This window comes from Myxine glutinosa, chromosome 10 (assembly GCF_964187855.1).
Source record: "Myxine glutinosa chromosome 10, kmMyxGlut1.1, whole genome shotgun sequence".
In the NCBI taxonomy this organism is placed as follows: Eukaryota; Metazoa; Chordata; class Myxini; order Myxiniformes; family Myxinidae; genus Myxine; species Myxine glutinosa.
The window spans coordinates 131,340,314-131,362,845 of NC_136270.1; the positions used below are offsets into that span (position 1 = coordinate 131,340,314).

General features: G+C 43.8%; 1 protein-coding gene across 4 annotated transcripts in view; it reads left to right on the plus strand.

The window, feature by feature from the left end:
* LOC137433372 (collagen alpha-4(VI) chain-like) overlaps window positions 1-22,532 on the plus strand; it is a 282,309-nt gene that overhangs the window by 116,489 nt on the left and 143,288 nt on the right. For all 4 annotated transcript variants that reach the window (XM_078786122.1, XM_078786124.1, XM_078786123.1 and 1 more), the window contains exons 13-17: window positions 8,958-9,307; window positions 11,812-11,890; window positions 14,836-14,984; window positions 17,322-17,414; window positions 17,564-17,617. In XM_078786122.1, coding sequence (XP_078642248.1) covers window positions 8,958-9,307; window positions 11,812-11,890; window positions 14,836-14,984; window positions 17,322-17,414; window positions 17,564-17,617 — 725 coding nt within the window. The remainder of the gene's footprint in view (window positions 1-8,957; window positions 9,308-11,811; window positions 11,891-14,835; window positions 14,985-17,321; window positions 17,415-17,563; window positions 17,618-22,532) is intronic.

Here is a 22,532-nt window from a genome sequence, read left to right on the forward strand (position 1 = left end):
TGTGTGTGTGCGTGTGTGGGCGTGCGTGTGTGTGTGTGTGTGTGTGTGTGTGCGTGTGTGTGTGCATGTGTGGGCATGCGTGTTTGCATGCCTGTGTGTTTGCGTGTGTGTGTGTGTGTGTGTGTGTGTTTGCGTGGGCGTGCGTGTGTGTGCATGTGTGTGCATGCGTGTGTGGGTGTGTGTGTGCATGTGTGGGCATGCGTGTGTGCATGCCTGTGTGTGTGCGTGTGTGTGTGTGTGTGTGTGTGTGTGTGTTTGCGTGTGTGTGTGTTTGTACATGTATGCCAATGACCTGCTTTTGGGTGGAGCACACATATGATGATGATGTGTACACACACACCTTATGTTACTTTTCTTGGGTGCTTTAGGCAGCCTTCTTTGGTTAGAAGAGCAGGGGGTTTTATTTGTATACTAGCCTGTCAAAAATGACGGGTTGGAACAGTTTTTTACGGTACAGCCGCATGAGAATGCCAAGGTCTGAAGTCTGGGCCTAGTGTCAGGTGTGCTTTTATAATCTTTATTTATTAGACATCATACAGACGTAAATGAACACTCGATTTACTCTGCGCGTGTTGCACGTCACGTTCAGCAAATTCTCCTCCCTGTGCCTTGTATTTATTGTGATTAAAAAAATATCGCTTCTGTGCACCGACCTTGAGGCTCGGTTTGCAAGCCACCGTCTACAATTCCAATGTAAGAGACATAATTACTCTTCTTTTGGGGCTTTGGAGTCCTCAGGGTCTTTTGGGTCCTCTGGGTCATTTGGGTCTTTTGGGTTCTCAGGGTCTTTTGGGTCTTCAGGGTATTTTGGGTCTTTGGGGTATTTTGGGGCTTTGGGGGATGTTGGGTCTTTTGGGCTATTTTGGGTCTTTTGGGTTTTTAGTGGTCTTTTGGGTCTTAAGGGTCCTTGGGGTCTTCAGAGTCCTTTGGGTCTTCTGTGTCCTTGGGGTCTTTTGGGTCCCCTGGGTTGTTTGGGTCTTTTGGATCCTCGGGGTCTTTTAGGTCTTCAGAGTCCTTGGGCTCTTCTGGGTCCTTGGGATCTTTTGGGTCCTCTGGGTTGTTTGCATCATTGGGGTCATTTGGATCATTGGGGTCTTTTGGGTATTTTGGGTCCTCGGAGTCTTTTCAGTCGTTTAACCAGTGGACATAGTCGTGTTCAAAGATTGCCCATTAAAACCCCACTCAAATCCCTATTAAAGTGCTACTCAAAGCCTTTAAAACCTACCCTCATGAAGTGGGACAGACATCACACAAATACACAAACACACAATGTGTTTTATATGGTAGATTAATTGATATATTTATACATTTATATATATATATTTATACACACACATACTGTGTATATATACATATATACATACATACACACACACATATATGTACAGTGCATAGAGAAAGTCTACACCCCCTTTCAAATTTTTCACTTTTGTTACCTTATTGCCTGGAATTAAGTTTCATGAAATCAGACTTTTCCCACCTTTATTTACAGATCGTAACCCACAACTTCCAAGTGAAAAACAAATTCCACAAATTTCAGAAAATTAATTAATAATACAAAACTATAATATCTCAGTTGGATAAGTGTCCACCGCCCTTATAATAACAATTGTAAATTAGCTCGGGTATAACCAATTGTCTTCAAAATCGCACACCAAGTTAATTGCCCTCCACCTGTGTTAAATTGTAGTGATTCTGATTATTTCAGAATAAAAACAGTTGTTCCTGTAGGTTTCCGCTGCTGGGTGGTGCATTTCACAGCAAAGACTCAACCATGAGCACCAAGGAGCTTTCAAAAGAATTCCGGGATAAAGTTGTGGAAAGGAACAAATCAGGGGGTGGGTATAAAAATATTTCAAAGGCCTTGAATATCCCTTGGAGCACAGTCAAGATATCATTAAGAAGTGGAAGGCATATGGTACCACCAAGATCCTGCCGAGATCAGGCCGTCCCTCCAAACTGGATGACCAAGCAAGGAGGAGACTGATCAGAGAGGCCACGAAGATGCCAATGGCAACTTTGAAAGAGCTACAGGCCTTTATGGTAAAGACTGGTCACTGTGTGCATGTGACAACAATATCCCAAGCCCTCCTCAAGTCTGGCCTGTACGGGAGGGGGGAAGAAGGAAGCCAATACTCAAAAATTCCCACCTTGAGTCCCGTTTGAGGTAAGCAAAAACCACTCCGGAGATTCTGAAGCCATGTGGTAAAACAGTTTGTGATCTTACGAAACCAAGATGGAACTTCTTGGCCTGAAATGCAAAACGTTACATTTGGTGAAAACCCAACCCAGCACATCACCCAAAGAACACCATCCCTACTGTGAAACATGGTGGTGGCAGCATCATGTTATGGGGATGTTTCTTATCAGCAGGGACTGGGGTACTTGTCAGGATTGAAGGTAAATTGATGGAGCAAAATACAGAAAAATACAATAGGAAAATCCTTCTGCCCTCTGCAAGAAATCTGAAATTGGGACGGAAGTTTACCTTTCACCATGACAACGACCCGAAGCTCACAGCCAAAGCTACACTGGAGTTTCGAAGGAACAAAAACATAAATGTCCTTGAGTGACCCAATCAGAGCCCCGACCTAAATCCAATCGAAAATCCGTGACATGACTTGACGATTGCTGTCCATCAACACTCCGCAAGCAACTTGACTGAGCTTGAACAGTTTGTACAGAAGAATGAGCAAATATTGCCCAATCAAGGTATCCATGGTATCCATGGAAATCTCCATGCATGGCTTGCGGACTTCCTCTCTAGTCGTAGTCAACGTGTGGCCCTGAATGGATTTCTCTCATCTCCCCTTCCTGTTCAGGCTGGAGTTCCCCAAGGCAGTGTGCTGGGCCCTGTGCTTTTTCTGGTCTTTATCAATGATCTCTCCGACTCTCTGGAAAATCCTCTCTATCTCTTTGCTGATGACTCCACTCTCTGCCGCTCCATTCCTCTTCCCTCAGATCGGCAGTCTGCAGCCTCCTCACTCTCTGAAGACCTAGACAAAATCACAGACTGGGCAAACAAGTGGAACATGTCTTTCAATCCTGACAAATCTCACACTCTTACTATGTCTCTCCGAAAAGATCGACTGGACAACCCTCCCATCTACTTTCTCAACAATCCTCTCCAAGAAGTTCTGTCGCTGAAGCTTTTGGGTCTCACTATCTGCCATGATCTTTCTTGGGAAAACCACATTTCCAAGCTGGCCTGCAAAGCCAGTCGCCGACTGGGCATCCTCCGTCGTGCGAAGTCCTTCCTTGGCACACCTGAGCTCCTCACCACGTACAAGGCTTTCATCCGCAGCTCAATGGAATACTGCTCTCCCCTCTGGGCTGGTGCTCCTGCCTCACACCTAGCTCGTCTTCACGCTGTTGAAAGCAAAGCATTCAGAATCATTGGAATCTCCCGTGATGAAGCTAACTCCAAGGGCCTCTCACTCACTCACCGCAGGCAGGTTGGTGGTCTTTCCATCTTCTACCGACTCCTCTCCGGCCTTGCTCCCCCAGCTCTCTCTGTGCTCTGTCCCCCAAATATTCCTACAGGTCGCACAAGATCTGCCAGCAAGCCTCTCATGGTTAAACTGCCGAAATCTCGGCTCTCTGCTCACCTTCACTCCTTCATACCTCTTTTCTCCCGCCTCTGGAACAAACTCCCACACTCCCTTCAATCCCACTCCTCCCTCCAGGTCTTTAAAACAGCTGTTCACCACCATCTCTTATCTTCCCCCATCCAAAACCTTGATCTTTTCTACCCCCACTAATTCACCCCAGATCCACCTTGTTTGTAATTCCAACTTCTTTCCTGGTAGTCCTGGCAGTGCCCATATGTTTTATGCCTCTCCCACCCCCTTTCCCATGCCTCCCCCCCAAAGCCCTCTCCCTCCCACAGATCTGTCGATGTCTCCATGTCTCTCGGTTCCTGCTCTAAAATGTTGTGTTTGTGTCCTTCCCCCTCTCTCCCCATCTTGTCTACCGCTCCCGATGTTATTTGTTGTATGTGTCGGTTTGTCGGTTATGTGTCGGTTTGTCTTTCTGTGTGATAAATGTTCGCTCTTTCACGAGCCTCGATCTTGTATACAAAAAAAAAGAAAAAAAAAAAAGGTGTGCAAAGTTGGTAGATACCTATACTAACAGACTCACAGCTGTAATTGCTGCCAAAGGTGTTTCCACCAAGTATTAACTCAGGGGGGTGTATACTTATCCAACCAAGAAATTCCAGTTTTGTATTTTTAATTAATTTTCTGAAATTTGTAGAATTTGTTTTTCACTTGGAAGTTGTGGGTCACGATGTGTAAATAAAGGTGTAAAAAGTCTGATTTATTGTATTTTAATTCCAGGCTATAAGTAAACAAAAGGTGAAAATTTTGAAAGGGGGTGTAGACTTTCTATAGGCACTGTATATTAAACTTAAAACTGGTTTGAACTTATAATTGACGCATGCGCACTTCAATTTGAATGAGTATTGGAATACAATTTTTTTTTTTTTTTTTTTTTTTTTTTTTTGTATACAACATCGAGGCTCGTGAAAGAGCTAACATTAATCACACAAAAAGACAAACCGACACACAAAACACAAAAAAACAAGGGGAGCGGTAGACAAGATGGGGAGAGAGGGGGAAGGACACAAAAGAGAGGGGGAAGGACACAAACACAACATTTGAGAGCAGGGACATCGGGAGGACTTGGGGGGAGGTGGGAGAGGATTAAAACATATGAACACTGCAAGGACTCTGGGGTGAATTACCGGGGGTAGAAAAGATCAAGGTTTTCGATGGGGGAAGATAAGAGATGGTGGTGAACAGCTGTTTTAAAGACCTGGAGGGAGGAGTGGGATTGAAGGGAGTGGGGGAGTTTGTTCCAGAGGCGGGAGAAAAGGGGAATGAAAGAGTGAAGGTGAGCAGAGAGCCTAGACTTTGGCAGTTTAACCAGAAGAGGGTTGCAGGCAGATCTTGTGCGACCTGAAGGAATATTGGGGGGACAGAGCACAGAGAGAGCTGGGGGAGCAAGGCCGGAGAGGAGTCGGTAGAAGACAGAAAGACCACCAACCTGCCTGCGGTGAGTGAGTGAAAGGCCCTCGGCGTTGACTACATCGCAGGAGATTCCAATGATTCTGAAAGCTTTGGCCTCAACAGCGTGAAGCCGAGCAAGGTGTGAGGCAGGAGCACCAGCCCAGAGGGGGGAACAGTATTCCATTGAGCTGCGGATGAAAGCCTTGTATGTGGTGAGGAGCTCAGGTGTGCCAAGGAAGGACTTCGCACGACGGAGGATGCCCAGTCGGCGACTGGCTTTGGAGGCCAGCTTGGAAATGTGGTTTTCCCAAGAAAGATCATGGCAGATAGTGAGACCCAAAAGCTTGAGCGACAGAACTTCTTGGAGAGGATTGTTGAGAAAGTAGATGGGAGGGTTGTCCAGTCGGTCCTTTCGGAGAGACATTGTAAGAGTTTGAGATTTGTCAGGATTGAAAGACATGTTCCACTTGTTTGACCAGTCTGTGATTTTGTCCAGGTCTGCAGAGAGTGAGGAGGCTGCAGACTGCCGATCTGAGGGATGAGGAATGGAGCGACAGAGAGTAGAGTCGTCAGCAAAGAGATAGAGAGGATTTTCAAGAGAGTCAGAGAGATCATTGATGAAGACCAGAAAAAGCACAGGGCCCAGAACACTACCTTGGGGAACTCCAGCCTGAACAGGAAGAGGAGATGAGAGAAACCCATTCAGGGCCACACGTTGACTACGACCAGAGAGGAAGTCCGCCAGCCATGCGTGGAGATTTCCATGGATACCAAAGGAGGAGAGTTTGGAGAGCAGAGCAGGGTGCCAGACCGTATCGAAGGCAAGTGAAATGTCAAGGGAGACAGCTCTAATTTCCTGTTTGGCGTTGAGGACCTCCATCCACTGTTGAGAAAGCAGAAGCAGCATGTCCAGAGTAGAGTGACCAGGTCTGAAACCAAATTGATGATCAGAGATCAAGCCATTGGAGAAGAGGAAAGATTTAATATCTGAAGCAATGATGGATTCCATGACTTTGCTGATAATTGGGAGAAGGCTGATTGGTCTGTAGTTGCTGGGATCTGTTTTTGCACCTTTTTTGTGCAAAGCGGTGATGTTGGCTGATTTCCAAGCAGATGGCAGATGACCTTGAGCAAAAGAGAGGGTGAAGAGAACAGAAAGAGGGAGTGAAAGTGCAGAAGAACATGATTTTAGGACCCGTGGGCTGATGCCGTCAGAACCAGTTGCAGAATCAGAGTCGAGGGTTGCCAGAAACTTTTCCACCTTGTCAGGAGGAAAAGACACAGAGTCCAGGAGCAGCTGGGTACGACTGGGTACGGTGGGTACAGAGAGGGATGGGTTTGGGACACAAGATTTAGAGGCAAACACAGAGTTGAGGCATTCAGCTTTTTCACGTGCGGAGTCAGCCGTTAAGCCGTTTGAGGTGAGGGAGGGGATGGAGGGGGAACAAACACCAGAAACAGATTTGACCAGACGCCACCAGGATTTGGAAGAGGGAGACAGATAAGAGAGTTCGGTCTTGAGAATGGTGAGATATTGTTTCCTGGCTCTCCTGAGGGTGGACACACACTTGTTTCAGGCTTTGTGAAAGGAAATGAGATTTCCTTCCGTTGGATTTGCTTTCCAGGAGACGAAAGCAAGTTGTTTCAGGGCAACAGCCTCACCACAAGATTCCGTGTACCATGGACGGGAGGAAGGGTATGACAACTGAAGACGAGATGGTATAAATCTGTGCATGAGAGAGAGCAATTTACTTTGAAAGAATTCCCAGGATGAGTTGATGTCAGAGGCGGTAGAGATGGGAGACCAGTCCAGATGATTGATGGCTGCTTGAAGACCGTGCCAGTTGGCCTGAGTGAAATGCCAGACTCGTCGACGCTGAGGAGGCTCTCTGAGAATGGTCAGAGAGATGTCCACTTTGACAAGCACATGATCAGATGAGCCGATTGGAGCAGAAGAAGAGCAGCAGACATTTTCAGGGAAGTTTGTCATAACCAAATCCAGAAGAGAAGATGCTCCGTTGACTGAGATCCGGGTCGGGAAATTGACAGATTGTGTCAGTCCCAGTGAGTCGCAGAAGTCCTTTGCTGAAGAGCCATGGCTGGTGAGAGAGGTACCCACACCCAGCCAACTGGCATGGTGACAATTGAAATCACCACATATGAGGAAGAGAGAGTTGGGATGGGTAGATAGAAGTTGGTCCATATTATCAGACAGTGAGATGTAGATGGAGTCATAACTGTTTGGTGGACGGTACAACACACATATGAACAAAAGGTGGGAGCGAAGGGGAAGCCGTAGCCAAAGGTATTCCTGGGGGTGAGGTGGAGAGAGGGCAGTGGAGGGCGAGTGAGGAAGAGAGTTTTTTATAAAGATAGCAACCCCACCTCCAGGACGAGGCTCAGGTCTATCATACCGGAGGAGGGAGTAACCTGGGAGAGATACCAAGGCATCAGAGACATCATGAAGGAGGAAAGTTTCTGTTAAGCAGATCACATCTGGTTTGTCAGAAGCAACCTGTATGGAGAGGTCAGTCAAGTTTGAGCGAAGGCCCCGGATGTTTGAGGTCCATACCGTTAATGAAGAGGAAGGGGGAGCATCGGGTCCAGAACAGGGGGGGGGGAGGGGTAGGGTAAGATGTGGAAGAGGAGGAAGAGGTAGGGAGAGCTGTTGAAGGTGTGTCAGAGATTTCAGAATAGCTTGGAGAAAGGGAAGAATGGGGCGGACAAAAGGTTTGATGGAGATTGGGTGAGGCACAGTGAGGTGTTATTTGAGGAGGGGGAAGAGCAAGGCAGAAGGTTTGGGGAGATGAAGGTGAAAGTTGGAAGGAGGAAGAAGCAGGGAGGATGCTTTGAGGAGGAGGGGTGAGAGGGGAGTCTAGGAGGGGAGGAGCGAGGGAGAGTCTCGGAGGGGAGGGGTGTGGGGGGAGTTTAGGAGGGAGGGGAGGGAAGGGGCAAGGGGGGAGATTTGAAAGGGATGGGTGATGGGGAGGATTTGGAGGGGAGGGGTGAGATTGGATTTTGAAAAGTGTACGATTCATGGGAAACGAACATTTTTTGCAAAATGAGTTTGAGACCTTCGAGTCAAAAATACGTTTGAGGAAACTGGAGGAGGGATGGAGTTCTGGATAGTTTAGGGAATGTAGAAAGGAGGAACTGTAAGAGATGGTATTATATATATTTTTTGGAATGAATAGATTTGGTGAGCAAGACGAAAGCATCCTTTTGTAGGAAAAGAAGAAAAGGGTGTTATAATATATGAGAGAAAATAGTTGTTCAGGGGAGAGATTATGCATTTCTAACCGCGTGATCGCGAACGAAGAACGAACGAACAAAAAGAACAAATAAACGAATAAGACCTGGGAAGGAAATAGTTTTTTGGGGTTTTTTTTTTTTTTTTGTTTTTTTTTTTTTTTTGTGAGTACAGATATTAAACAAGGAGGTACGGGGTGAACGACTGGGACGAAACAGAGAACGAAAATAATTTCAGCGCATTCGACGAATCGCTGAGAGAAAAACAAACCACAAGGTCGGAGACGGTACGGTAGTCCAACTCCAAGCCTACGAGTACTAGGCCGCAGAATACTCGATACCATTAACCGACGATTGTGTATACATATACGAAAAATTAGCACTGAAAATTTTCCAAAAGATACGCTTTAGGTACATACACCGAAGGATAGATACAGTCTCGACAAAAACACGATTGAGAAATATCACTTAGCTTCGAAAGCGTGAGCGCATGGAGCAGCTTCGAAAAGACGTGACCTCGCCGTGATCTCGGATGAAAATGATATTACTTTGGAATTTGCCACTTGTGTACCTCCACCAATAGCAAAACCAAGGAATAGTCGACAAGCCGCTACATTGCATGCTTATTGTGTGGCCATTGGCAACTCAAGGGTGGACAGTTATGTCAAGTCACACGTGCTTATTGGCGTGTATTTGCAGGAAATTGCACCGTCGATGCCATATTTGCAGTAGATATATCCGAGGAACGAGGAGACGGCTCGATCTCAAGTCGACTGACTGACCGTCTCTCCAGCATCCTGAAACTTCTCGCGGATGCCACAGGTCTTAGCTGCCCCAACCGTGCAGAGGCCATGCCAGTCGTTCGCTTTGGTCTGCTGGCTCAGTCTGCTGCAGGCGTTGCTCGTAAAGTTAACTTGCGGGTCTTCGAGGACAGTCTTGCTCAGGAAGTCTCGGATGTGCTCTCCCAAGGGACATCCTACCTCACTGGGAAGTCCCTGAGTGACATTCTTGTTCAATTTCAGGGTGATTGGTACCCAGGGAGTGTCAAGGTGAGTACCGTTATTTAATGCTCTAAAATACCCCTTGAAGATCACAACATGAAACGAGGAGATTATTTTGCATTCGGTCATTGAACAAACAAATTCAGAAACAGGTTGAGATGGTTTGGTCATGTGTTGAGGAAGGATGAAAGTGACTGGTTGAGAAGAGTGATGGAAATGAATGTGGAAGGAGGTGGAGGACGGGGAAGACCGAGAAAGACTTGGCTGAAGATGGTCGAAGAAGAAATGCGGGCAATGGGGTTAACAAGTAGAGATGCAGAAAATAGGGCAAAATGGAGAAGATTGTCATGGGGACCGCAAGGCTAACCCCCGCTCCAGCAGGGAAAATGGCCTTCATATGCCTGTTGTTGTTGTTGTTGTTGTTGTTGTTGTTGTTGTTGTTGGTCATTGATCAAATCTAACGATAAACTGCCCGATCGTTCTCTGGAAATGATCGTTCTTTGCATCTGGAAATGCAAAGCCCGTCCATGTCTGTTTGTATTCGGACGTCTTTTTCTTCTTCAAAATGCTCATTATAATGAAAACGGTTTTGAAAGAAACACAAAATGAAAATTGATGATTTTATGCAGCCTTGACCTTTGACCTTTTGATCTAAAAACACAATCAACTCCTACCTTTTGATTAGTTAACCGATTCAGTGACCCAATATGCATATTCTTTAAATTTCAGGTCAATCCTTTGAAAATTGATTATTTTATGTGACGAGGACATTTGACCTTTTGACAAAATTATTAATTTGGCATTTCCATATTCTCATAATAAAAGGTTTTTTGAAAATTGATGACAAAGCTAAAATGGTAAATTGAAATTTCAGGTCAATTGGATGAAAATTAATGATTTTATGTGACGTTGACCTTTTGACCTTTGCAAAAAATTATTCATTTGCCTTCTTATTATCATAATAAGGTTTTAGTAAAAATTTGATGACAAAACTCAAATGGTAAAACAGTTACGGCCCAGACACACACACACACACACACACACACACACACACACACACACACACAGTCAGCGACACACACAGTCAGCGACACACACAGTCAGCCACACACACAGTCAGCCACACACACAGTCAGCCACACACACAGTCAGCCACACACACAGTCAGCCACACACACAGTCAGCCACACACACACACAGTCAGCCACACACACACACAGTCAGCCACACACACACACAGTCAGCCACACACACACACAGTCAGCCACACACACACACAGTCAGCCACACACACACACACAGTCAGCCACACACACACACAGTCAGCCACACACACACACAGTCAGCCACACACACACACAGTCAGCCACACACACACACAGTCAGCCACACACACACACAGTCAGCCACACACACACACAGTCAGCCACACACACACACAGTCAGCCACACACACACACAGTCAGCCACACACACACACAGTCAGCCACACACACACACAGTCAACCACACACACAGTCAGCTACACATACACGCAGTCAGCCACACACACAGTCAGCCACACACACAGTCAGCCACACACACAGTCAGCCACACACACAGTCAGCCACACACACAGTCAGCCACACACACAGTCAGCCACACACACACACACACACACACACACACACAGTCAGCCACACACACACACAGTCAGCCACACACACAGTCAGCTACACATACACGCAGTCAGCCACACACACAGTCAGCCACACACACAGTCAGCCACACACACAGTCAGCCACACACAGTCAGCACACATACACACACACACACACACACACACACACACACACACACACACACACACACAGTCAGCCACACACACACACAGTCAGTCACACACAGTCAACCACACACACACACACAGTTATTGCAAAACCCCGTCTCCTGCTGTGCTGCACAGGGGACGGGCTAATTAGTCGATGTACGTCGTGCTCGTTGGTAATTCTGTTTCGTCTTCGTGACTTGATTACTTCACATTAAATAAATATAAAACATACAAAACTTCAGAGCATTAAATAAATATTGATCAGTTCCACAATGTCAGTTCGTGAAAGTAATTATATTGTATTTTTAAGCTTATTTAACTGGTTCTATCATTGTTGATCGTAGCATTATTGTGCAGAGGGAACACACTTACCTTTGAGCATTTAGGGCTGGATCTTCTTCTTCATCTTCTTCCTATGCAGCACGTGACTGCAGGCAGAATCATTTGCTGTTCTATGATGACAATCCTTTCATCTTCCCTTGTTCCTGAGAGTGAGAGAACAGAGCAGCATTTGACTAATTACAATGGCTACAAACATTACAACCTGTATAACATGTAATAACGCATACTATACTTGCACAATGCAAACATTGCCATGAACCATTTCAGATGGATTCGAACCATGCAGCTTTTCGGTGTGGGTACAGGAAGGACAGCAAAAAGGAAGCCTTCAGCTTCTTCATTTAATAATGCAATGTTTGGATTCGAATAGAAATTGTTTACCTGCTCCCACCTGGTTTAGGTCGTGTTCTTATTGAGTGATGGCCTTGACGAAGATTTGCAGAACATCGAGTTGGCTTCGCAGAAACTGCGTCTTCAAGGTAAAAGCTTCATGGGCTCGGGATGAGACATTTACATCGACAGGGCTTCAAATGATCCAATTTGCTTCCCCAAGGTGCACCAGGTGTGCACACAGGTTATACCGACATGCTCGCTGTTTACTCATTTGTGGCCCAGTGGTACATGAGGTACTGTATTAGGGGTACTGTATTAGGGGTTACTATATTAGGGGTACTGTATTAGGGGTTACTATATTATGGGGTACTGTATTAGGGGTTACTATATTAGGGGGTACTGTATTAGGGGTTACTTTATTAGGGCTACTGTATTAGGAGTTACTATATTAGGGGGTACTGTATTAGGGGTTACTATATTAGGGGGTACTGAATTAGGGGGTTACTATATTAGGGGTACCGTATTAGGGGTTACTAGAGTCCCTGTATATAGAGAGTTGTGTCAACTCAAATTTGGACGCCATTTTGTGTCTAAGTGTGTCGGATTAGATATACATGTACATTCGCGATATGGGGTGATATATTCTAAACCTGCTAATAAAAATTTACTACACATATTTAGTCTTATTATTACATACAGGTGATATTTGTTTTGTCAAAAACTCAGCTGTTGCCGTGAAAAAGAGCTGTGTGGTGATATTAAAAGTGGTATGGCAATGCATGTTACAAGCCAACACTGCATATAAGAGCTAACATTATAAGTAAGACAAACCAATGCTGTCGTTCTCTGAATTTTAATAACTTTTAGAAAGGAGTGTGGGCATATCCAATATTTTTTAAAGGGTGCCGAGAGCAATTCCGGTGTAGGACGTCCAGCCGACATATAGTCTAACACACTTAAAACAAATTCTGTACGTGGTATTGCCATATTTCTATAGTGTACAACTTTAGTTTTATCGACATTTATATTCAATTTCCATTGTAATGATTTAACAAGCTGCAAGTCAGCTTCTGTCTCTGACATAAGGAAAACGTCATCGGCATCTAGTAAGATTGAAACGTTCATTTATTACTACACCCTTGCCCAGAACTCTGATGGATATTGCCTGATCGATTAATATGTTTCATAGCTGGCGACTTAATTAACACTTAATTTTCGACTGCGCCAAGCCGTAATTAAACAGAGAAAAAACTTTTAAAAAATACCTGCAGTGTGCACGGTTCGTCTAGTCGAACAGATATGGAAAAGCACAGATAAGACGTCGTATTCACCATAACTTGTTTAATTTCACCAGGAACACGATGAGGCCAACACAGTAAACATTCAGTACAAAACTTGGTTCATACATTCAGTACAGAATGTATACATCTTATATTTCCCAGATTGGTTTGACCAACCAAAAGCAGAACAACCAGTCATTTTGTTTGGCAATAAACAACATTCCCGTACCAAGCTGACGTTCACGCACGGTGAAGTTAGACACAAAATGGCGCCACGAAATCACGTGACCAGAAATCTCGGGTCAGCGCATGGCGCAACTCTCTTTATACAGGGACTCTAGGGGTTACTATATTAGGGGTACTGTATTAGGTGTTACGATATTAGTGGGTACTGTATTAGGGGTTACTATATTAGGGGGTACTGTATTAGGGGTTACTATAGTTGGGGGTACTGTATTAGGGGTTACTATATTATTGGGTACTGTATTCGGGGTTACTATAGTTGGGGGTACTGTATTAGGGGTTACTATATTATTGGGTACTGTATTAGGGGTTACTATAGTTGGGGGTACTGTATTAGGGTTACTATATTAGGGGGTACTGTATTAGGGTTACTATATTAGGGGGTACTGTATTAGGATACTATCTCACAAGTAAAAACATTTTTTATGACAGAGGCATAAAAAAGGCCTCTTTATATGGTATGTGCCATGTGGCAAACTATATACAAGAAGGGACATTCCATGGCTTGTGGAAAACGTCGAACAATAGAAAATAAGGGACATTCAAAAAATCTCGTGTTTGCCCCCCTGTTACCCCCCCCCCCCCCCCCGCCCCCTCCTCCCTCCCCAAACTCCGCCGATGGCTGGTAGGATAGCAAAGTGTACGCACACTCGTCTGGCCTGGGTTATAATCTAGTCCCAACTATAAACAGTCATCCTGGTGTTTGCTAGCATTAGTTGGTGGACGTTGAAGGTTCCTCTTTCGTGAGGAGTGGACGAGTTATCTCCGGCACCTTGAACAAATTACAATTTCCTTTCCAAATCACCTTCGGTTGAACGGAAGGCCTGACAAGCTGGTTTGTTGAATACTTGGGATAAATACCCAAATACCCAAGCTTACCCCACAATAAGATGTGAATAATGGGGGCCACTGCTGTTGTAGTAGTGGTGGTAGTAGTGGTAGTAGTGGTGGTAGTAGTGGTGGTAGTAGTGGTAGTAGTGGTGGTAGTAGTGGTGGTAGTAGTGGTAGTAGTGGTGGTAGTAGTGGTGGTAGTAGTGGTAGTAGTGGTGGTAGTAGTGGTGGTAGTAGTGGTAGTAGTGGTGGTGGTAGTAGTGGTGGTAGTAGTGGTAGTAGTGGTGGTAGTAGTGGTGGTAGTAGTGGTGGTAGTAGTGGTGGTAGTGGTCGTAGTAGTGGTGGTAGTAGTGGTGGTGGTGTAGGAGACATTACGAATATGTTGCAGAAATCCCTCCTTTTGAACCACAGTGACATTACCTTCTTGTTTTGTTCACACAAACATGGGATGAGTTTTGTTACTTTAGTTATTGTTAATGTTGTCAAAATAGATGCAAAGTTTCCTGGATGTGTCGTTCTTTGTAGGAAAGTCGAGGCTCATGGAAGAACGAAAAATTATCTTCAGTTTCATTAGTCTGGCTAAACGTCATCCATTTGTGTTCATTTGAGTAAAGTTTGGTAACTAGCTGAACAGTTGATAACATTTAATATCCCGGTAAGTGAAACTTGATCAACAAAAATGAAGATGTTCATGAACTAGCACAGTCTTTCCGATAACAGCAATGACGTTTCAACAGGTATCGATGGACTTGTGACGGTGGCTCTTCAAGATTTGGGACATTCTTGGCAGAATCTAAATCGCATCGAGTTCGGTCGTGGGTCTCGCTACCGACAACGTATCATGATGAGCCTGCCAAATGCCGGGCAGGAAATGGCCGACGAACTGGTACGTACCTACTCCAGCATTTCACAGCACCTGCATTCGAGGCCTCCGATTGTAATTTGAGTTGTTTGTAAAGAATCGCTTAAAAGGTCAAAGGGTTGAGAGTAGGAAGCAAAGTTTGGTGAACTCTCAAAGAACAGGAAAATGGTCATGCGTATCTTTGGGACAGGGAGTCTGGATATATCTTACTAATTTGGACAAATACAATAAAATTTGGACAAATACAATAAAATAGTGATTTCCATGTTTATAAAGTTTGTTTGGGGGTCAGGTCAGGGTAATTTGAGTCAAAAAATGTCTGAGAATGTGATAGATGTAATGTTGAACGAATTGGAAGAGATTTGCACAGGGAGTGAGCAGGGACCACTACCCATAAGGAGCGCCATGTAACAGGTGGGTGTTCACATGCTCACATTAACCCCAGTTGTGGACATCAGACTTTCTCCCTCGATGGCGTCACCAACAGAACGAAGCTTAGGAAAGGAAGTCCTTCAAGCTATTGTGGACCAGGAACATAATGGTGTTAAAATATGTACATATGTAATGTAAAAAACGGTCGCTGACAAGGATATAACAAGAAAGACGTCATGCAGAGCACGATACTTGCAAAATACATCCCACCCACCCCCCCCCCCCCCACCCCCCACCCCCAAAAAAGTTGCCATGGCTACATCAAATTATCTATTTCATCAAATTTTCAAGTTAATCGGATGAAAATTGATTACTTTTCAGATGAAAATTGATGATTTTAAAAGTTAGACCTTGAGTTGACCATTAACCTTTTGACCTCAAAAATACTTGGTTTCCCAATTTTTTGAGGCACTCTGCAAATGCTGTTAAATTTTCAAGTCAATCGGATGAAAATTGATGATTTTAGAAGTTCGACCATGATGACCTTTGACCTTTTGACTTCAAAAATCGTTGTTTTCCCAATTAAGTGATGAACTATGTAATTGCTCTTTAATTTTCAAGTTAATTGGATGAAAATTGACGATTAGTTAGATGAAAATTGATGATTTTAGAAGTTCAACCTTGAGTTGACCTTTGACCTTTTGACCTTAAAATAGTTGGTTTCCCAATTCAGTGAGGCACTATACAATTCCTGTTTAATTTTCAAGTTAATTGGATGAAATAGATGATTTTTTTCAGATGAAAATTGATGATTTTAGAAGTTTGACCTTGAGTTGACCTTTGACCTTTTGACCCCAAAAATAGTTGGTTTCCCAATTTAGTAATTAACTATACAATTGCTGTTTAATTTTCAAGTTAACAGGATGAAAATTGACGATTTGTTAGATGAAAATTGATGATTTTAGAAGTTCAACCTTGAGTTGACCTTTAACCTTTTGACCTTAAAATAGTTGGTTCCCCAATTCAGTGAGGCTCTATAAAATTGGTGTTTACATTTCAGGTTAATTGGATTAAAATTGACGATTTGTTAAATGAAAATTGATGATTTTAGAAGTTCAACCTTGAGTTGACCTTTAACCTTTTGACCTTAAAATAGTTGGTTTCCCAATTCAGTGAGGCTCTATACAATTGGTGTTTCAATTTCAGGTTAATTGGATGAAATTTGATGATTTGTTAGATGAAAATTGATGATTTTAGAAGTTCAACCTTGAGTTGACCTTTAACCTTTTGACCTTAAAATAGTTGGTTTCCCAATTCAGTGAGGCTCTATACAATTGGTGTTTCAATTTCAGGTTAATTGGATGAAATTTGATGATTTGTTAGATGAAAATTGATGATTTTAGAAGTTCAACCTTGAGTTGACCTTTAACCTTTTGACCTTAAAATAGTTGGTTTCCCAATTCAGTGAGGCTCTATACAATTGGTGTTTAAATTTCAGGTTAATTGGATGAAATTATTGATTTTTCAGATGAAAAATGATGATTTTAGAAGTTCGACCTTGAGTTTACCTTTGACCTTTTGACCCCAAAATAGTTTGTTTCCCAATTTATTGAGGCACTTTGCAAATGCTGTTAAATTTTCAAGTCAATTGGATGGAAAATGGGGATTTTAGAAAAGCTACCTCCAGATGACCTTTGAGCTCAAAATGAATATGCTTTTCAATTGTGACGACCTCTACAACTTGGTGAAGTTTCATGACGATCGTTTTTTAATTGTGACCTGTAGGTGAGTGATAACCAGACAGAATAACAAAGTGGACCGACCTTGAAACCTGAAAAATGTTCAATTTTTTTTGATAAATAAGGCTCATGATGAGAATAACCACAATGTCTTGTCAATTTTTAATTGTCATCACAACAGACATTATACCTGCCCAACCTTGTACACGCAGGTGTAGAGCGCATTTAAGACGATGTATTTTGTGTGCAGGTGAACATCGTGCTGCGTGAGTGTTGCAACATTCCCTGTCGATGTACAGGGGAATATGGCCGGAGAGGTCTGCAAGGATCACGTGGTCCTGATGTATGTCCAGTTCATCCAAAGACATCACCACCATATGCCACGTCACTAAAAGAATCACAACATTGAATGACCGGTAATCTGTATTCATCATTTCGCTGCTGAGAGGAAACACTTCACCTCCATGTGTTGTCGTTGCTGTTGTTGCTCAGGGAATTCCAGGAAAAGCTGGCTATTCAGGACACCCTGGAGAGGAAGGTGGAATGGTGGGTATCTCCTTTTCATCAGAATGTTTTTCATGAACTTTGAGATGTAATAGTTGGACCTGCACCTGCCAGTTATATTTACTAAGTTTAGGCTTTGCATATTCATTTAAGGCTCAAAGTAAACCCTACAAAATGTAACATCACATGGTGTCTTAGGTCTTCCAATGCAAAATTCCTGCTGGAACTAACTCTACAAGGTCCAACGCTGGCTCTGGCAGAGCCAGTCAACCACAATTGTCCATGGCAAAGCCTGAGACATGGCTGGTATAAGTGACAACAACAATGTTGTTTTACATCCCATACGCACCATGCAAGGCCCACGTGATGACGACTTTAGCTTTCACACTGTTTTCAAGTATTTAATCCAAGCTAAGGCCTTGAATGACTGTAAATCAAAGCAATTTTTGGATACATAGTCGAGGCTCATGGAAGAGCTAAGACACTGAACAGATCAGGACATAACAAAATTAACAGTAGAGAGAGGGGGACCCACCAACAACAGAGTTGAAGGCCAAGATTGAGGCAGACCAGGACAACCAATGGGTGTGGAGGGAATGGGGTCAGGAGAAGATGTATGGGGTGGACGAGATGGATGTAGAAGGAAACTCTCAAAAGGAAAACAAAGTGGAAATCTTTGGAAAAGAAACCACCGCCTCCCCCTTTCCTCCGTGTGTTAGAGTCATATATGGACATGATTTACTATGTGTGTCAGGGCCTGTTAATGCTTATTTTAATTGAGATCGTTATTGCATGCAGTCACTGGACAACATTATCAATTGTAAGATTTTAGTTTTAAACGATTCTTGTTAAAAGCACCGTATGTTAGATACCCAGAGTTAGAGCATATCGATAGTTATCCTCACCAGAGGAGACTGTATTGCATTTGAGTCTGTTTGTTTGTCTGTCTGTTTGTCCGCACAGAATATATATGATTTTCTCTGCAACTGTTTGTCCGATTGATAGGAAGCTTTCACCATAGGTGCACCTCTCCTGTATAATTTTTTAAATGATAATTATGACGTCAGAAGGTCACATGGTATGGGCGCCATCTTGGAGAAACCGAAAAACTTTGCACCTCTATATCTACGAAAGCGCTGCACAGAAAAAAATTGAGACATGGCTCATTGTAAAGAACTCTTCTTGCGGAATAACTTATATTAATGATGATGTCATAGGTTTCTCCATTATGACGTCATAATTCGACAAATACAAAACTTCATTGGATTCAAACGATTCAAATCAAATTTCTTGAGCGTCATCTATGGATAAATTGGTGGAGACAAAAATAATAATGATGACGTCGTCCGTCACGTTGTTCGGCCGCCATATTTGTTTTAACAAAAAAGACTTTAAAAAACACTAAAAATACGTCCTGGCGACGATCTGCAATCTCTGCTCTTTCTTGTTGGTATTGAAGCCCAACTCGTTAGAGTTCCGATATGGCCCGTCTGGTTGTGCATGTTGTTGCAGAAAGTCCCAATCTTAGGGATTCTTCACCATTAGTGTTTTTGTAACAAAGGTGAATGTTGACTTGTTTAATCTCGAAATACAGCTCTTTGGTGTCCCTGACCCTACATCAGTGGTTCCCAACCGTTTTTCTGTCGTTTCCCCCTTCAACCAGTTCAACCGTCCGGATTTCCCCACACACCCACCCCCCTATATATATATATATATATATATATATATATATATGTATATATATATATATATATATATATATATATATATATATATATATATATATATATAGACTTGGCATTTAATATGGAATATTTTTTTTGTGGGGGTGAACTTACTTTTCAAGTTGACTTAGAACCAAAAGTTCATTGGAATTATGTTGAAATTATTCTAGATTTTGTTAATGTGACCTTTAAAAGAAACAAAAACCACATTTGACATTTCGAAGCAAATAAATTGATCCTTGAAAGTGATGTAAACTGATACCGAACTCAATTCACGGACAGTACTGTGTTAAACGTCTGTACGTTTTCCAGAAGTATTTCTTTGTTTTGCACATTAGCCAAATTTTTTTTTAGCAAAAACAAAAGTTAAATTACGACTGGGATTACTGACAGTAAAATTACAGTTCAGTACGTCGTGTAACCCCCACGAGTATTCAGGAGAGCACACACACGTTGAGGAATGTTGTTCACGAGATTTGCCAAGGTTTGGACAGGAATCGCTTGCCATGCAATGACAATAGCCTGCTGCAATTCACGCACAGAGGTAGGCTGCTGGTCCAAATTGTCGATTTGACGCGTTAATTCTGCCCACAAGCTCTCTATCGGATTCATATCCGGGGACATGGTAGGCCACTCCATATGCTCTACACCACAGTCAGCAAGAAAGTGTTGGATCATGCGAGCACGATGAGGCCATGCATTGTCATCTTGGAAGACAAAGTTTCCTCGAAAGGCTGTACGAGCAAATGGAAGCAATGTTTCTTCCAGAATGGCCCTGTACTTGAACTGGTTCAGGTTTCCATTCAGAACAACCAGGTCAGTTTTGCCCCCTGCATGAAAAGCAGCCCAAACGGTCACCCCACCACCTCCAGCTTGGACTCTTGGCACTATACAATCTTCGTTGGAGGCTTCATGCACTTGTCTGCGCACTCAGACATGGCCATCTTGACGATAGACCAGAAATCAAGACTCGTCACTGAAGATCACATGATTCCAGTGTCCTGGCTGCCATTGACGGTGCTCTCTGGCCCACTGCAATCGGTGCTGGCGGTGTTGTCTTGTCAGGCATGGCTTTCTCAGGGGACGCCTGGTACGATAGCCTGCTTGAGCCAGTCGTTGGTTGACTAGCCTTCTGGATACAGGCACATTTGTCAGTTGCTGCCACTCAGCCCTAAGCCGATTAGCTGACTTGGTACGGCCATTGCGGACTAACCGGTGCAGCTGGCGATCATCCCTCCTTGTGGTTCTGTGGGGACGTCCTGGCCTCGATATTGGAGTAGGGACACCCTAAGCCGATTAGCTGACTTGGTACGGCCATTGCGGACTAACCGGTGCAGCTGGCGATCATCCCTCCTTGTGGTTCTGCGGGGACCTCCTGGCCTCGATATTGGAGTAGGGACTCCCCTCTGAGCATTTCGTTTCGGGATCTTTGACACCTGACCTTGAATGATGCCATACTGCCGAGCAATAGCACGCTGTTTCATGCCGGAATTTCGTAAAGCCACCACTCCATGACAAACAGCATTGTCGAGTTGATGGACCATCTCCAGAGGAAGCGGCAATAACTTTTGTAGACGTGCAGCAGTTGTTTTCCACTAATACAGAACGCAACAACCCTTTTCTACCCGATTGTGAAGCCAATCATCAAATGTACCTGTCCGTACATTTTGTCACGCCGCCTGTGATATAATCCTGTTATTCACTTCTTGCTGCGACAGACAATCAGTGACATAGTTCTTTTAACAAAGAAATCACTGAAGCATAAAAGAAACTCACCAGATTGATATACTGAGTTCAGAAAGGAAACCCGTCAAGAAAAAAAAAATATTCCATATTAAATGCCAAGTCTGTATATACGAGTATATATATACAGTGAAACCTTGACTTACGAGTGCACCAACTTACGAGTTTTCCGAGATACGAGCCGTCGCTCGGGCGGTTTATTGCTTTGAGATGCGAGCCGAGATCTGAGTTACGAGCTTACGCCACCCGCCACCAGGTGGGTTCCGGTCACGTGGTTATCTTGCCGTGCAAGCATCTCTGCCGTATATCGCTGCTGCTTTGTTTTCGCATTTTGGTTATTTTGTAAAATTTCTTAGTTTTAACCATGGGTCCTAAGAAATTGAGTGTCAAGGGCAGTGCTGAGAAGAAGAAGAGGATGATGTGCTTGGATATAAAACACGCAATCGTCGAAAAACATGAGCGAGGTGTGCGTGTTGTCGACTTGGTGAGGCAGTACGATCGTAGTACTTCTACGATATGTACGATTTTGAAGCAGAAGGAGTCGATAAAGGCTATAACGCCAGCCAAGGGCGTTACGATTATTTCAAAGCTCCGGACCTCTGTCCATGAAGAGATGGAGAAGTTGTTGTTTGTGTGGTTGACGGAGAAGCAGCTCGCAGGAGATACCGTGACCGAGAGCATCATCTGTGAGAAGGCACGAGACATTTACGGGGATTTGGTGCAGCAGACGGCGGGAACATCAACGGACGAGGCATCGGAAGTCATTCAAAGGCAGTCGGGGATGGTTTGATTATTTTAAGAAGAGGACCGGCAAGCGCCTTTGGGCTACTTGAAAAGCGCTATACAAAATAAATGAATTATTATTATTATTATTATTCACTCCGTCGTCAGGCATGGTGAGGCAGCAAGCTCGGATGTGAAGGCAGCTGACGATTTTATTATAACTTTTGCCGAACTGATAGAAGCCGAACAATACATCCCCCAGCAAATCTTCAACTGTGACGAGACAGGGCTCTTCTGGAAAAAGATGCCGAGGAGGACGTATATAACGGCAGAGGAGAAGAGCATGCCAGGCCACAACTTGTTCAGAGTGCCGGCGATAGCTCGCCTTCTCTTTGTGGAAGACACGGATTTTTATTTTTTTATTTTTTTTGTATACAAGATCGAGGCTCGTGAAAAAGCTAACATTAATCACACAAAAAGACAAACCGACACACAAAACACAAAAAACAAGGGGAGCGGCAGACAATATGGGGAGAGAGGGGGAAGGACACAAACACAACATTTGAGAGCAGGGACATCGGGAGGACTTGGGGGGAGGTGGGAGAGGAATAAAACATATGAACACTGCAAGGACTCTGGGGTGAATTACCGGGGGTAGAAAATATCAAGTTTTTCGATGGGTCATTGATGAGGTCATTTCGATGAGGTCATTGATGAAGACCAGAAATAGCACAGGGCCCAGAACACTACACAGATCCTTAACATCC